Source organism: Eurosta solidaginis, chromosome 1 (assembly GCF_040869045.1).
Source record: "Eurosta solidaginis isolate ZX-2024a chromosome 1, ASM4086904v1, whole genome shotgun sequence".
Classification (NCBI taxonomy): Eukaryota; Metazoa; Arthropoda; class Insecta; order Diptera; family Tephritidae; genus Eurosta; species Eurosta solidaginis.
Window position 1 is genome coordinate 18,846,613 of NC_090319.1, and position 17,878 is coordinate 18,864,490.

The window sequence follows — 17,878 nt, forward strand, 5'->3', positions numbered from 1 at the left end:
AGATTTATAGACCTCTACACGTTGGCGATGGCGAGTACCGAAGAATTTTTAACGATGAGTGGAGGTATGCCTGTCGTAAGAGGCGACTAAAATACCAGATTCAAGGGGTTGTGTAGCGCAACCTTTTCAGGTTGCCAGCGCAATGTATAGCTTCTCCAAACCCAATTGTCAACCTCACCTTCGAGCGGCGAATCCCGTTTCGCTAACAGACGAGGCTCTGGCGACCTCAAGCTCCTAATGGAACTTGGTGGTGGGGAGGGAGGGATGGCCTGAAGGTGTAATATGGCCATATAAATCGGTCCCGAGATGGTCGGGCTAGCACCTTAATGGAGCTGTGTTACCGGAGCGTATCGGATCTGTATCCGGCAAAGTACCATCACATCGATAACATTCCCCAAAGCCTTCGGGGAGTAACCTTATCGTTACAACAACAACATGAGCTGCACGAGCCATACGCAGGCATCAACTTAGTCCAGCGAATTAAAACGAAGCGGCTGCGCTGGCTAGGGCATGTTATGCGAATGAAAGATGACGCTTTCTTGGCGAAAGTGTTTCTATCTGAATCCGCCTATGGAAGCAGAGGTAGAGGGCGCCCCACTCCGCTGCAAAGACCACGTAGAAAGCGATTTAAACTCTCTTGGTGTGACCAATTGGCGCCGGTTGGCGCAGAGAAAGCGCGACTGGTGCGCCTTGTTGGAGGGCCATAACCGTTTAAACGGTTAGGCGCCAATTAAGTAAGTAAGTAAGCTCCTTGCGTGTGATTGCACACCAGAAAATAATTTCCTCGGTAGCCTGTGCAGCCGCGAGGGAGACTCGACCTCGGCCGGATTGCCTCACCACAACGTAGTACATCCATTGCGGGTGAACGCGAATTAACTGAACCAAGCAGATTTAGGATTCTTAATGGCACCATGGCGAACTTGAATGCAAAATATATAACGGCACGAGGTGAAGGATTGTGCTGCCTCTTCTACTTTGGTTTGCTCTAGCAAATGAGAACCAGGTGGGCCCGACGCTAGTGGCTACGCAGCTGACCTTGCTGGCCGGTCAGAGGTAAATATTTAGGCACCTTGCGCTGTGTTCTGCAGGGCTCACTGGATTAGGTAAATAAGTGGGCCGAGTCCTGCAACACGGAGTTAGATCTTATAATGAGGAGGTATAAGGTGCCTGCACTTAGGTTTGCCCTGATTGTAGGATTACGTTTGATACTTTCTGTTAGGGTTAAGTATAAAGTTAAGTATAAAGGAATTTTACTGGAAAGGAAGCTGTCCATTAAACACAATGTAAAGCATATGTCTATTAAGACCCTTCACCAAGGCTTATTCATTGATTACGATATGGTAGTCAAGTCGATACTTTATTGTGAGCTGTTGGCTTAGTGAAATGCACTGACATTGGCAAATACTATTAAAAAAGGATACTGATAGATACTGATTCCCAGTACATCAGCGGAGCCCCGAAAACACCATCCGTCTGGTCTCCCAAACTGATGCTGACATACATCCGGAGAATTAAAAAGCTACACAAATAACCAAGCGGCCATCGAAGCTTCACTGTGGTGCAATGGAGAGTGGCTTTGGTTGCCTGACCTCACTTGCGATAACCCTAAAGATATCCTGGAAACCTTCCGAGCAAAAGGAACTAGGGTAGTCGCATACGCCGACGAGGTATAGGTACTGATCCTTCCGCCATTTTGTGAACTCATGGAAGCGAAGCTGTGCGGGATTTTGTAATGGGTAAAACAATGGGTTGAGATGCATCCAAAAAAAGCTGTGCAGGTCCTGTTCACTACAAAAAAAGTTTCTTTTCTTTCGAATCTGGTACAACCGGAAGTTTCTTCTGAAGTCATAGTTCTCGATTTCATTTTTGACAGCGTATTATACCTGCGAAGCGGCCTTTGGGAAGAATGAGCAATGTCGCCGTATATCATTGGATGCATGTACAACACGTCCTTCGACCGATGCTAACGTATTGTGCTCTAGTCTGGTGCAATGTGCTAAACAAAAGAAGATGTGAGAGTGCAGTGAGTAGCGCACCTCAGAAAGGGTATAATGCCATAATTGCTTGTTGCCCCTGCATGTGATCGAGTAGAATTTGGCCGAATGGGCTCTTGGGTTGAGAGAATGCAAGAAGTGGAAATCAGGCGATCAAGGACACGCTACAATAATAAATTGCTTGGCAGGAGTACGATTTAACGGGCTCCAAATTAATCTGCCGTCTAATACGGCTTATCGACTCAAACATGGAAAGGGCAACTGCGGATAGATTATAGTCTACTCATCTGCCGATCAGTCAGTCTTACAGACTGCTCGACTCTTGCAGTGCCTTCCTCGCGAAGGTCTATGCAGTAGAAAGATCAGCTAGGATTCTACAGGACAGAACAGTCCCAGAAATCAATGTCACGATCTTTGCTCACAACTAGTTGGCTTGATGAAACCCAAAACTGTAGGGAGGTGTCGAGCCTTGCTGGCTCAATAGGGCGTCTCTTCCTCTACTGGGCGTCTAATTGCTGCCATATTGAAGGAAATTTACTTCTTCACGAGATGGATAGGGAAGGTGCCGAAATAGATATATGTAAACCAGGTGGACAGCTTCGTCCGACCACCACTGGGTTATCTACTGATGTTTAAACTAGCTCCTTCTGCAAAAGCTGCCAGGATGAGTAAGAATAGTGTCGATTCATCATTTCTCTGCTGATGCTCAGGATTGCAAAAAAGTCGACTCAAATGACTGGATGCTCAGGAACACATTCCCAACTTAACTTATTTAATGGATCGATTTAATGATCTGCGTGATCTTGGATAAGCTCAAAAAATAACTTTAAGTGAAGACCTTGGCTTCGTAAACTTATTAGTGAAATTAGCTTGCTACGTGTGGCGTTAAGTGTATGTCTGTTTCAGTGCTTGTCGTTTACTCACCCTTTTTGTCAGGTTTCAACATTGCCACCTTTTCATTTAACATCCACTCCAACTGCATTCCCGAACGATTTGTATAGCGATCCAAACTATTACGATCCCACGTCACATGTTCCCAATGATCAGTCATGATTGCAGCGCAGAGCATTGCTGTTGCACTTGTAGTCATAAGTAATGTCACAAATAGAAATAACACCGGTGGTGGTCCCATACAACAGTTAGCACAACATGCCGAAGCATCCGCATTACTACCCATATCCATACCCGAATTCAATGATGTGGGTGTGCCAAGATCAACACCACCGCCTAAACCATCGGTACCACCACTTTGGTTCAGCGCCTTAGCGCAGTTACTATTACGCAACAGTATGCTATTACTACGTCTCAAATTCTCAACAGCTGCTGCGGTTGCTGCAGTCGTTGCCGCTGTAGGATCAAATTGAAGTGTTTGTGTGTTGTGCACCACCGACGACGGGTGTTCATAAATGCTATTGTGCCGACTTGGCGTAAAGTAGTAACAAGTCGTTTGTTGTGTATTATTGCTGTTCGTATTATTGTTGTAATTGTTGAGTGCGTTACCAAAGGTGGTGTTGCCACCGGGCGCACCACCGCTACCAACACCATTGAACCCCACAAACGCGCTGCCGACGTGCTCATTGATGGCGCTCAAGTCTTCATTGCTCGAATTATACAAAATAGATTGTGCAAATTGATTTGAATAGCAATTTTGCTTGAAAGCAGCACTACCCAATTGATAATGATTTGCTGGTTGCTGATGATAATGGTGGCCGACACCAAGTGCTGTTGGTTTTGTTTGCACGTAAAGCGCTTCGTAATCGTAATGATGCGGATTGCGATAGATCACTGGCCAGGAACGTGTCGTTTTCGAATTGTGACTGTAAGTGGTGGTGGTAGCGGCGGTCGCTGCTGCAGGAACGAATGTAGGTGGCGGTACCGTTGGCGCAGCGGGCACGCTTGACTGTTGACCGTAGTTGCTCGGCGCGTTGGCAACGCCAATTGTGGCTGTTGAGTTGGCGGCTGGCGTTAAGCCGCCACCAAATTGTGTTGCGACTACCCCACCAATGCTAGCGGTTGGTGATATAGAGTTGGCGATTGCTGTGCTATTTGAACGCTGTGTTGAGCTTACGGTATTCGTATGCGAAGAAGAAGTTGGCGTTGTTGGACTATGGCTTTTATTAAACGCCTCTGTTAGCGGTGTTAGTTCAGGGGGCTGGCTCTCCTCACTAGCTTGCGTGGTTAATACACCAGCGTTTGTTGGTGCTGTGGTGTAATGTTGTGTAAGTTCAAATAAACTTTTCGTTGGCGTTATCGGACTTGATGTTGAAGTGCTGCTGGTTAGCTTTAGGGGTGCAGGAAGCTGCCGACCCGTTCTCCTTTTGCTGGCGCTTCCGTTGGCTGTAGTTGTTGTATGTGCACTCACACGTACTTTACCGCCATTGGCATTTGTTGCTATCACAATTGTTGCTGTAGGTACTGCTGTCAATTCGTTGAAGTCTTCCTCTTCCACCAGTGTAGCTCCTGATGAAGAAATGTTGTTAGTGTGTTTTTGTCCCAGCAGATATGATTTAATATTATTACTACTACTGTGACTAGTATGACACTGGTTGTTGCTATTGTTGTTGATATTGTTGTAATTGTAGTTGGTGTAACAGTGACCGTTACTATTACTTTTATTGTTACTGTTGTGACTTGCTTTACTTTTTGTTTTCTTATTTAGCTTTTGTTGTTGTTTATGATGCAATTCGTGCTTTTGTTGTTGTGATTTTGGTTGTGTTTGTGGTGTTGTAGGTGTTAATTTTTGTGACAGCTGTTCATATGACTGATGATTGGTGAGTTTATGCTGTTGTTGTTGTTGCTGTTGTACATGTGCATAAGATGTTGCTTGTGATTGTGATGATGGCGTCGTTGGTGTTGATGAAGTTGAAGATGGCGGCGGCTGTAATTCATGATAGAATCCATCAGTCGTCGGTGAGGTTATGCTTACCTCGGGTACACATCGTGCCGTTACTTTATAACGACTTCCACTGCTACCGATCCCTAAACTCCCACCACCACGCGTCTTTACCAGTCATAAGTCTGTGTCACGTTTTTTAATTTTATTTAGGCTCATATTTTTTAGACCGGCGGTTGCCGTAATTTTTGTTGTTGTTGCAGTTGTTGTTGGCTTTGTAGATGTATCAGTTATTTTAGTTGTTGTATTATGTTTTGAAAATCGTTGGGCGTCTTTGCCGTCTTGGTCGGGGTGATAGAGAAAGTTGAGATCAGCAGCTGCATTCACCGCCGCTGCTGACGGCGGTGCTTCTGTGTGACTTTGATGTATTTTATTAATTTTGAAATTAATTTTTGTGCTTTGTGCTTATTCAAATAACGAATGTGTTAGGAAAAATTAGCTTCAGATGAGCTTGACAGGTGCCAAATTTTGAAAGAGCACTAGTAACTTTGTGCAAAACTAGTTTGTGCGCCTAAAAGTGTGCTACAATATTTTTGAATACCTTTTGTGTGCTTTAAGTTAGTATAGCTCTTTAATTTTTTTATGTTTTTTTCTATATAAATTTCAATGCTCTATGTGTGTGTTTTACATTTATTTGTACGTTTTATATGCGTGTGCGTGTGCTTATGCTGATGTATGTGTACGTGTGTTATATTTTTTTTAGTTAAAGCTCTTCAACTACAGCTATTAGTTGCGTTCGCTATTTATATGATTTTGTTGCTTAGCGTGAAGCTAAAAAGATAGAGAGAAAAAAAAATAGACAACTTGAAGTTAGTGATTTGTGAATCTTTTTTGTAAATAATTGACTCATTTAACACAAGTGAACACAAATTCAAAAATAGATAAACTAGATATTTTAAATCGTGCAACGTTTAGAGAAAAATTAAAAAGCAAACATATCGTCAGCTGAACGTATAAACCTGCTAATACAAATTTTACACAGAGGGTTAATGAAATAATTAGTTAAGTTTTCTACATTAATTGAGAAAAAAACAAAATCACTAGAAAGAGTCGGTAAAGCAGTTTAAATGAAAAAATTAGATTTTTTCAGAATACTTTTCGATCTAAGGCTGTGTGCGAGTTGACCTAAATTTCTATCTAAATAGACAGAAAACCTAAATCACTGAAAGCTGTCGGAAATGCAGTGCAAAACAAAAATTTCGAATTTTTGTGAGCATACTTTTCAACCTAAATTCAAATGTCAAATTTCAAAAACAAAAATATTGATTTTTCAATATTGTATATGCAAATAAATGGCTCTTGTCCATTGAATTTAAGTAAATCATAGATCATAGAGCGATGATCAAATCAACTCGCACAGTTTTGCCAGCTTTTTCCTAAATTATTGCAGTGCTGGAAAGTTCCAGTGGAATATTAGTTTAGGTACCTAAAATTTAGGCGAACTCGCACCCAGCATAAAGTATACAAAAATATGAAAACCACCAAAAGATTTTAAAATTTTATATTCGCTGCATTGCAGCAAAAAATAATATGGCTTTTTCAAAAATGGGACATATTTGGTTAGGTAAGGAAGAATTGGATGCTGTCCCCGTTAACTATTTTTCGTCAAAACGTAATATTGTTTTGGGTCCTGACTGAAAAGGAAAACTTAAATATTTCATTAAAGAAAATTTTGATTCTATTAAGTTTCTGTGTGAAATTGGGAAAAGTTTAACTTTAGTGCACATTTTCAGTAAACTCCTATAGTAGCTATATATTTGTTTCCAAATTCGAATAACTTTCTACCTGTCATTTTAAATGTTTTAATTTTACTTCATAGATTTACAATCTAAGCCGACGTTCTGTATAAGTACATATACGTAAGTAAAAAGTATAAATGGAAACGGCAGACTGCGTGCAAAGTGTTTTTAATTTATACAGCAGCGAACAAAAAAATAACAGTGGCAGATTCTATCAAATTTCTTTTTTATTTTCGATGTTTAATTAATTAAAATTTTTTGTTTTTTTTTGATTTTTTTTAGTATACAGTTCTATAGCCCAATCAGTTTCAGTCTGAAAAAATATAAGTTACAGGTCCGTAAAAATTGGCATTGGTTTTTGACAATTTTTTTTTTTGGAAGCTTGTTTGAGATTTTCATCTATACAAAGTGTGAAACAATTTCTTTTTGTATGGAAGAAAAACAGAAAAGCTCTTTGAAAAACTTTTAAAATTTTGAGAGACCTTTGAATTGTACTTTCTTTAACTAAAAATTGATTTGCTTAAAAAACTGCACACTTACAAAAGTTCAGAGAAGTTCAACTACAAAGTTCACAATTTTTTTCGAGTTTTCGAATTTTTTCGAAAACGTTTTTGAAATTGGTTTGCATAGATTCATTTACAAAATTCATCAAACAATTTTCTTAAAATATTAAAAAAAAGAAGAATTTAATAATAATAAATAAATAATAAAAACAAAACTGCATAATCAAAAAATTCAGAGAAGTTCAAATAAAAAGTTTAAAATTTTCGTAAAATTTTCTCAAGTTTTCGAATTTTTTCGAAATTTTTTAATATTGGTTTGCATAGTTTCATTTACAAAATTTATGGTAGTTTTTACTTAATTTAATTGTCAAAATTTAATAAAAGTTGCCTCTGCTATTTTGCTGTGCCCTGCTGTACATAAATATATATGTATACTAGGTGCGAAGAGTAGAAGTTTGCGTTTACAATATAAATGATAAATATTTATAATTCGTTCATATACTTAACACAATAATAACATTAAAAAATCAAGTGAACACATGCAGTTGATACCTAATTGCGTGGCTGGAAAACCAGGCCTTTCCATCGCAAAAGAAGGAAATAAATAATCAAAATGTTAAATTATATGCACGGTTCGCAGATAAGGTCTCTCCAACCATCCAAATAACGACATGGTAGTGTGTTAGTTATTCCATGCTGAGACACGGAATGCAGACAAGACCTATCCAACCGTTCACAATTGACAGCATTGCGGTAAACGATTATTGCCTTCATATTTTGTCCTTACTTAGACACGGATTGAAGACAAAGTTCTTACTGCGAAGTGATACGTTTTTTAGTAAGCGTTGAAATCTTTCTTACACCGGAGCAATTCACATGCTACCGGACTTAAAAAATAAAAAAATTATGTAAGGTGCGATAACATCCGAAGAGATTTTAGGCCGAGCTTCTCTTCCAATTTGCGTCGTGCTCCTTTTAATTTTTCCTAAAAATTGGCGAGACAGGACCTACTCGTCTTATGCCGACTCCGAAAGGCAAGGCAGATGAGTTTTCACTGAGAGCTTTTCGTGGCAGAAATACAGTCAGAGCGCTTGCCAAACACCACCATCGTTTCTTTTGGTCCATTTGTACAAAGGAAGTCCTTGTAAATTGTTTACCTTCTTTTTATTTTCTCGTCTTATTGCAATGTGACCTGAGCTTAAAAATCTATTGCAAGATTCCAGAATTCTAAATGGACTTTTTATACCTCTAAATAGCTCGATACCTGTTCTTAGTTTCAAGAATCTAGCTCCAGAGGAAGTACTCAAATAGCGCTGGCAAGATTCCACATGTTGTAAATATACTTTCTATATATCTCGATCTCTGTACCAATTAGAGAACTCTTTTATCCTATATATTACAATCTCATAATCTTCAAGGAAGTTCCTTAAACCTCGAAAGAAAAATTTGCTAGTTCGGACGTTTTTCAGAATTTTCGCCATCCCTTGTCCACCTAGCAAATCTTCTTTTAATTGTCACCGGGTTTGTTTCGATGTGTGTTCCAAGCTTCAAGACTCCCGTGAAGTTTCTTAAAAATGGATTGCAGGAGTCTCCAATTTTGTATGGAAATTGGTGAAAAAACATCAAACGAAACTAATATGAAGGAAGTAAAAACGTTTTGAATGACCGTAAGCATATCAAATTGACACAGCGCATCACGATATCACAACCTCATGTCAATCCAAACGGTGTGTATGTGACATAAATAGCCAAACAGCAATTTGTGGAAGGGAATTCTATTGTGGGGAATTTGAGCACCACTAAGCTGTTAGTAAATAAAGGCACAACAACGAAAACATTAAAGCAAGCTACACTTGTGTACATGAACCCATAAATCATCATTTACACGCATGCATGGAAGGCGAAGAGAAGTACATGCATGGAAGGCGAAGAGAAGTACATGCACACACATAACCAGCAGATCGAAGTGAAGAGACATCTCACACGCACAGATGTAATCATCAGCCGAAGTTCTTACTCACACATACACACGCATATAACTAATTATCAAGCAGGAGATACAAGAGTTCTAGAAGGTGAAACGTCTAGACCTTTAAAGAAATATGCGGGCGAGGCAACAGAGAGTATAAAAGCAGCGCAAGCTGAGTAATAACTAATTAGTTTTGTTTTAAACACGCTATTAGTTGTGGAGGGTGGAGCCGTGTGTAGAAGTCCACAAAAGTGGGGAAAGCTTCTGACCGCCATTCACCTGGGAATGGCCAGAGCGATTCTTTTGCATGCGGTTCAAGCAGCTCACTACCTGCTTGCGGCCAAGTATCCTCTGGGTAAACGGATGTTTAGCGGTGAGCTAATGTGAGAAGGCGACAACCTGGCTAGGCCACTCTGACATAATCGGTTTATGGGCTAGCCGGGGGAGATCTCATCGGCAGCGTCTGTACACCTCTAGGTGCGGCTGCAAGCGGGCGTCTGTCTTGGAGCAAGCGGCTCGCTATATAAACGTGCAAGTACTATTTTCACCCCCGCTTAGCGGGTTGTGCGCTGGGCTTGGGACCCGCCACGTAAAACCATACTCCAATGAAATATAACAACAAGCCTTGGATAAATACACTCTCTATTGATGACGACCATGGCAAACGTTTAAAGGACAATGAATTGAGGGCATGCACCTGAAACGTCTGCTCCCTGAATGGGATTAGTGCAGATGCCCGGCTGGTTGATGTCCTCGTCAAAGCAAAATCTGACATCACCGTCATCCAAGAAATGCGTTGGACGAAGCAAGGAAGAAAGAAGATCAAAAATTGTGACATCTATTGGAGTGGCCATACGAATAAGCGCACGGCGTCGGATTCGTGGTGGGACGAGCGTCTCGCCGCTATCCGAATAAAATCAAAATTTTTTAATATATCATTCATCTGCGCCCATGCGCCGACAGAGGAGAAAGACGATGAGGTGAAAGACACTTTTTATGAACAATTAGAACGCACATATGAGCGCTGCCCCCATCATGATATAAAAGTCGTGCTTGGCGACTTTAACGCCAGGGTGGGCAAAGAAGGTGTTTTTGGCCCTACAGTCGGAAAGTTCACCCTACAAAATGAAACTTATCCTAATGGACTGAGGGTGATTGACTTTGCCGGTGATCGAAACATGGTCATATCCAGCACGAGGTTCATGCATAGAAAGATACATCAAGCTACATGGCTGTCTCCTGATCTAAATACTCGCAATCAGATCGATCACGTTGTGATAGACGGACGGCATGCCTCCAGTGTTTTAGATGTGCGCACGATCCGAGGACCTAACATCGACTCGGACCATTATCTCGTTGCAGCCAAAATACGCACCCGCCTCAACGCGGCTAAAACCAAGGAACAAAAAACACAAAGAAAGCTAGACGTCGAAAAGCTTCAATCACAACAGACTGCCAATGATTTCGCAACTTGACTCTCACACCTGCTCTCTGAGAGCACAACTCATCCTGAAGGAATACAGGAGCAGTGGGAGCATATCTCCAAAGCACTTCGTAGCGCCGCCGAGGAAAAAATTGGTTACCGATGGCCACGAAAAAAACAATTGGTATGATGAAGAATGCCGCGTTGCAACCGAAAGAAAAGACGCTGCCTACAGGGCTACGTTAAAAGCGAGCGCGACAAGAGGAGTGTGTGAACGCTATCGTGAGTTGAAAAGGGAAGCCAGACGCCCTTTTCAGGAAGAAAAAAGCAGAAGCAGAAAGGCGTGAGTGCGAGGAGCTTGAGCTGCTAACCGCCAGGAATAACGCCCGAAAATTTTACCAAAAAATACGGCGACAGGCGGAAGGTTTTAAGACCGGGGCAAACTCCTGTAGGAATGAAAACGGCGACCTTGTAACTGATGTCCAGAGGGTGCTTAGATTATGGAGGGAATACTTCTCTGCTCTCCTAAATGGAGGCAGCAATTCACCGCGCAGAGATGAAGAACCCGATTCCGCAATCGATGATGATGTAATATATGTCCCCCCGCCCGATTATGACGAAGTTAGAATAGCAATAACCAGATTGAAAAACAACAAGGCTGTGGGCGCTGATGGATTGCCTGCGGAGCTATTCAAGAACGGCGCCGAAGAGTTGGTAAGGCGCATGCAGCAGCTTCTTAGCAAAATATGGGCGGACGAGTGCATGCCCGACGGTTGGAATCTAAGTGTTCTTTGCCCAGACCACAAGAAGGGGGATACTGCAAAATGCACCAACTATCGTGGAGTCAGCCTTATTAATATCGCATATGAGGTTCTTTCAAGTGTATTGTGCGAAAGAGTGAAGCCCACTGTGAACCGGCTGATTGGAACTTATCAGTGCGGCTTCAGACCTGGTAAATCTACCATCGACCAGATTTTCACAATGCGCCAAATCTTGGAAAAAACCAGTGAACAGAGAATCGACACACATCACCTCTTCGTCGACTTTAAAGCCGCCTTCGACAGCACGAAAAGGAGCTGCCTATATGCCGCTATGTCTGAACTTGGTTTCCCCGCAAAACTTATACGGCTGTGCAAAATGACGTTGAGCAACACCATCAGCTCAGTCAGAATTGGGAAGGACCTCTCCGAGCCGTTCGAAACTAAACGAGGTTTCAGACAGGGTGACCTCCTATCGTGCGATTTCTTTAATTTGATGCTGGAGAAAATTATACTAGCTGCAGAACTTAACCGCACTGGAACAATATACTATAAAAGCGTGCAATTACTGGCATATGCTGATGACATTGATATCATCGGCCTAAACACCCGCGCTGTTAGTTCTGCTTACTCCAAACTGGAAAAAGAAGCGGTAAAGATGGGTTTGATGGTGAATGAGGACAAAACGAAGTACCTGCTGTCATCGAGCAAAGAGACAGCGCATACGCGCCTTGGCTACCACGTTACTGTTGGCAGCCATAATTTCGAAATAGTAAAAGACTTCGTTTATTTGGGAAACAGCATCAACACTAGCAACAACATCAGCACTGAAATCCAGCGAAGAATCAATCTTGCCAATAAATGCTACTTTGGACTAGGTAGGCAATTGAAAAGTAAAGTCCTCTCTCGGCGAACGAAAATCATACTCTACAAGTCACTTATCGTACCCGTCCTGCTATATTGGGCAGAAGCATGGACCACGACAACAGCAGATGAAGCGGCTTTAGGAGTGTTCGAAAGAAAAGTTCTTCGAAAAATTTATGGACCTCTACGCGTTGGCGATGGCGAGTACCGAAGAAGATTTAATGATGAGCTGTACGAGCTATACGCTGATATCAACATAGTCCAGCAAATTAAAACGCAGCGGCTGCGCTGGCTAGGCCATGTTATGCGAATAAAAGATGATGCTCCGGCCAAGAAAGTGTTTCTATCAGAACCCGCCTATGGAAGCAGAGGTAGAAGGCGGCCCCCACTCCGTTGGAAGGACCAGGTGGAAAACGATTTAAACTCCCTTGGTGTGACCAATTGGCGCCGGTTGGCGGAGCGAAGGAGCGACTGGCGCGCTTTGTTGGACGGCCATAACCGTTTAGACGGTTAAGCGCCAATTAAGTAAGTAAGTAATTGGTTTTGAAGTATAATTGTGAAGTACTACGCCCAAAGTAATATAAATAAAGACCAGTTTGCAATATTGAATATTGGAGTGATTTATTCAACAGTTTAGCGATTCGAACGTTAGCAGAAAGTGCATAAATATCAGAAATCCCCAGAATGCGTTACACTATTATATACTGCATTACACGCTCGCGTTAATAACGTTGTCACGTTGGTTTGAGTACACTCAAACGAAGGACCCGAGGCGGAACTCGATTTGTAATCGCCTTAGATAAAACCAGAACATATGTAAGAGCAGAACTGAAATCCAAGCAAAACCGAGAGATAAATCGATCAGATAAAGCCATCAAAATGAACTCAGAACTGCGCAGAAATGCGAACCGGAAAATAAACCGAAATGAAATCAAAACAAAAACGAACTGAAAATGATATAAAAAAACGGAACAAAATGTACCAAATCCCGGACCAGAACCGATGTTAAAATCAGCTCCAAAACCGAAAACAAATACTTATCCAAATCTTAAGTCGAATACAGAACTGGGACCGAAATAAAAACCCGAACGGAAGTCTGAAACAAATCTTAACAGAAAACAGAACCAAAGTCGGAACTAAATCCAACACCGAGAAGAGCCAGAACAGAAGTAAAACTGGAACAGAAATCCCAAACCGAAAGAAGAACCAAAACCGGGATTGAAATTGGGCCAAAGTAAGAACCGGAACCAGAATTTAGAAATAGAAACAAAGCCGCAACCGAAACCGGAAGTGAAACTGAAGCGGTGGTCGAAACGGGAATCCAAACCTGAAACCCAAATCGAAATTCTACAAGAACTGAAACCGCAAATGGCACCACAATCAAAACCAGAATTTAAAATGAAACACTCTAATCTTAATATATAAAAAACACGTGTTGCAACATTTTCGGCCGCGATGGACTCCTAAACTACTGAACCGATTTTGAATTTGTTTTACACCCCGTGTGTAGTTTGATCTAACTTGAGGCATAGGATAGGTTATATCTCAGTTTATAGTCGCAATATTATTTTATTGCAATTTTTTTATTTGTTTATACGTAATAATAAAATGTTACGTATAAATTTAAATTTAGGGCAGGATAACGTCTGCCGGGTCTTCTAGTATATACATAAATATGAATATGTACATTTAAAAATATGTGTGACCGATGGAACCAATTGTTGGAAGTAGATTATATAGATTGTAGTATTGCATTGTCCTTGGCATGGTATGGCTGTGTGGCGCTCAATTCTGGTTATACATATATATATATACTAGCAGACACGGCAGACATTGTTCTGCCTTAAATTTGGTCTATCTGCATACATTTTAATAAGTTTTTCCATCTACCTCTGCCCTCCCCCCTCATCACTTTTTCTTAATCCTTTTTTTCTTTCACATTCTACTTCTCCTTCCCTCTTTTCTCTTCTCTCAAGTTCTTTTCATTCTTCTTTATCCCTTATTTCCAGTCCCAAAGATACCACTATTTTGTTCCAGTCCCATTCCGAGTTCCAGTCCCACCCCGAGTCTCAGTCCTAGTCCTAATCCCAGTCCCAGTCCGTCTTTGGTCTAATTCCCAGAGAAAAGGATCGTAAATACTAATACAGGCTAATTTATATACCAAATTTCAGGCAAATCGAATAGTACGTATGTAAATAGGCATGCGGGTATTATTATACCTTTCATGAAAATGAAATGGTATATTAATTTCGTCACGAAACCGAAAATTGTAAGTCCTTAAAGGAAAATAGATAGACCCACCATTAAGTATACCGAAATAATCAGGTTGAAGAGCTGAGTTGATTTAGCCATGTCCGTCTGTCCGTCTGTCCGTCTGTCTGTTTGTATGCAAACTAGTCCCTCAATTTTTGAGATATCTTGATAAAATTTGGTGAGCAGGTGTATTTGGGTGTCCGATTAGACATTTGTCGGAACCGACCGGATCGGACCACTATAGCATATATCCTCCATACAACCGATTTTTCAGAAAAAGAGGATTTTTGTAATATCTTACCCAATTTAACAGATTGAAGCTTCAAACTTCACCATATACTTTCGTATATTGCACATATTGTTGCCTGAAAAACTTTATGAGATCGGTCGTATATATAGTATATATCCCCCACAACCGATTGTTCAGATAGGGAACTTTTCGTAATTACTGCCCTATTTTAAGAGTTAGAGGCTTCAGATTTCAGCGAATGCTTACGTATATAGCATATATTGTTGTCTGAAAAAATCATAAAGATCGGTGGTATATATAGTATATATATGGTGGTATATATAGTATATATATATAGTATACATATATATATTTTCGCAAATTTTAGCCCCATTTTAACAGCTAGAAGCTTCAAATTTCACCGAATATTTACTTATATAGCATATATTGTTGTCTGAAAAAATCATAGAGATCGGTTGTATATATAGTATATATCTCATACAACCGATTGTTCAGATAAGAAACTTTTCGCAATTTCTACCCCATTTTAACAGCTATAAGCTTCAAATTTCACCGATTGGTTACGTATATAGCATATATTGTTGTCTGAAAAAATCATAGAGATCGGTTGTATATATAGTATATATCTCATACAACCGATTGTTCAGATAAGAAACTTTTCGCAATTTCTACCCCATTTTAACAGCTATAAGCTTCAAATTTCACTGATTGCTTACGTATATAGCATATATTGTTGTCTGAAAAAATCATAGAGATCGGTTGTATATATAGTATATATCTCATACAACCGATTGTTCAGATAAGAAACTTTGCGCAATTTCTGCCCCGTTTTAACAGTTAGAAGCTTCAAATTTCACAAAATGCTTTCGTATATAGCATATATTGTTGTCTGAAAAAATCATAGAGATCGGTGGTATATATATTATATACTTCATATAAACTGTCATATTGACCCCTTTTTTACGGCTAGAAGCTTCAAGATTTATCAAATTTCATCAAATAGTTACGTTTACCTCATATATTTTTGAAATACGTGATTCGTAGCCATAGTTTTTACATGCAGACCACAAAAAACGTGAAGCTTTGCATCCTCACACAGATTACCTACCTATTTTTTATTTTATATTTATCTTAAAAATCGTTTAGATATGTTCAAATTTCACCAAATGCTTACGTATATAGTATGTATTGTTGTGTCAAAAACTCATAGAGATCGGTGATATATATAATATATATATGATGGTATATATAGTATATATATATAATATATATATATAGTATATATATATTTTTTTACGATTTCGGCCCCATTTTAACAGCTAGAAGCTTCAAATTTCACCAACTGCTTACGTGTATAGCATATATTGATGTCTGAAAAAATCATTGAGATCGGTGGTACACATAGTATATATCTCATACAACCGATTGTTCAGATAAGAAACTTTGCGCAATTTCTGCCCCGTTTTAACAGTTAGAAGCTTCAAATTTCACAAAATGCTTATATTGTTGTCTGAAAAAATCATAGAGATCGGTCGTATATATATTATATACTTCATAAAAACTGTCATTTTGACCCCATTTTTACGGCTAGAATCTTCAAAATTCATCAAATTTCATCAAATAGTTACGTTTTCGTCATATATTTTTGAAATGCGTGATTCGTAGTCATAGTTTTTACACGCAGACCACAAAAAACCTGAAACTTTGCATCCTCACACGAAGTACCTACCTGTTTTTTTATTTTATATTTATCTTAAAAATCGTTAAGGTATGTAGATCTGTTCACTATATATTTCTTATCTTATACATCCGATTATTCGGAGATTACAAACGGGATAAGATTATTGTTCAGCCCCATTCATGAAAGGTATGAAGTCTTCGGCACAGCCGAAGACAGTCCCGTTCTTACTTGTTAATTCATGTCTTTATTTCGGCTTCGCATGTATATTTATCAGTATTGCCAGGTTGATGCGACTAAATCGAATATCACAATGAAAATTACTTTAAAGCTCTCAGCAACAGCTTTCATTTGATATCCATATTACACACACATTGTAGGGGTATCCGGGTCCACGTTTTGGCCTATATCCCGAGACCATAGTCACCAATAGGTATGAAAACTACAGCTTCAATTTGATGCCCATAATTAAAAACACATTCTAGTGTTACTCTGATTAACGTTTTGGCCTATATCTCGAGACCCTAGTCACCAATAGGTATGAAAACTACCCTTTACTAAAGCACTCATCAACAGCTTTCATTTGGTATCCATATTGTATAAACTCTGTCTAGGGGTACACGGGCCCACGTTTTGGCCTATATCTCCAGACCCTAGTCACCCAGGGGTATGCAAATTACCCTCTACTAAAGCACTCAACAACAGCTTTCATTTGTTATCCATATTGTATAAACACATTCTAGGGGTATCCAAGTCCACGTTTTGGCCTATATCTCGAGACCCTAGTCACCAATAGGTATGAAAACTACCCTTTACTAAAGCACTCATCAACAGCTTTCATTTGATATCCATATTGTGTAAACACTGTCTAGGGGTACCTGGGTCCACGTTTTGGCCTATATATCGAGACCCTAGTCACCCAGGGGTATGAAAAATTCCCCGTATCAAAGCACTCATTAGCAGCCTCTATTTGATAGCCATATTGTACAAACACATCCCAGGATTACCTTAGCATAACAAATATATTGAAGAATTAAATTTCCTTAGTGCACAAATATTAGCAAATATGTACAATGTACATGCAAAAATACCAAAAATTGAACTTTTGTTTAAGAACTTTAAGGAAATGTTCAATATTTTTAACGAAGGAGTATTTTTCAAGAGATGTTTGCATTCTTAAACATTTTTGTTGCATTAACTTGGCAACAACGCATAAATATGTATGTACATACATCTAACAAGCTGATATGATATGAAAATACATATATACATCGATACATATAAATGTACTCCCGAAGTTAAATAGCGCAGCGAATGCTATGTGTCGCCTCACTCAAAAGCAATTTGTGCGCACAGGTGACACCGAACAACCACACACACGCATTTTTTGGTAAAAATGTTACTTTTGTTTAAACAGGCTGATATAAGAAAGGAATCAAGTATTTTTTTTGATGCAGAACGAAGGTAAATATTTCAAAGTTTTACTGAAAAGTCGAATTTTTTAAATCCATCCATCCTTTTATGAGTTATAGCTATGTAAACAAAAATTTTATG

General features: G+C 39.7%; 1 protein-coding gene across 7 annotated transcripts in view; it reads right to left on the minus strand.

Annotated features, from left to right (window-relative positions):
- Nucleotides 1–17,878, minus strand: part of LOC137249929 (serine-rich adhesin for platelets-like) — a 363,239-nt gene that overhangs the window by 44,176 nt on the left and 301,185 nt on the right. For 5 of the 7 annotated variants that reach the window (XM_067782042.1, XM_067782028.1, XM_067782048.1 and 2 more), the window contains 2 exons: nt 4,921–5,658; nt 2,919–4,454 (listed from right to left, as the gene is read on the minus strand). The exons of the other annotated variants lie outside the window; for them this stretch is intronic. In XM_067782042.1, coding sequence (XP_067638143.1) covers nt 2,919–4,454; nt 4,921–4,933 — 1,549 coding nt within the window. In that variant the 5' untranslated portion in view covers nt 4,934–5,658. The remainder of the gene's footprint in view (nt 1–2,918; nt 4,455–4,920; nt 5,659–17,878) is intronic. 7 annotated transcript variants of the gene reach the window in all.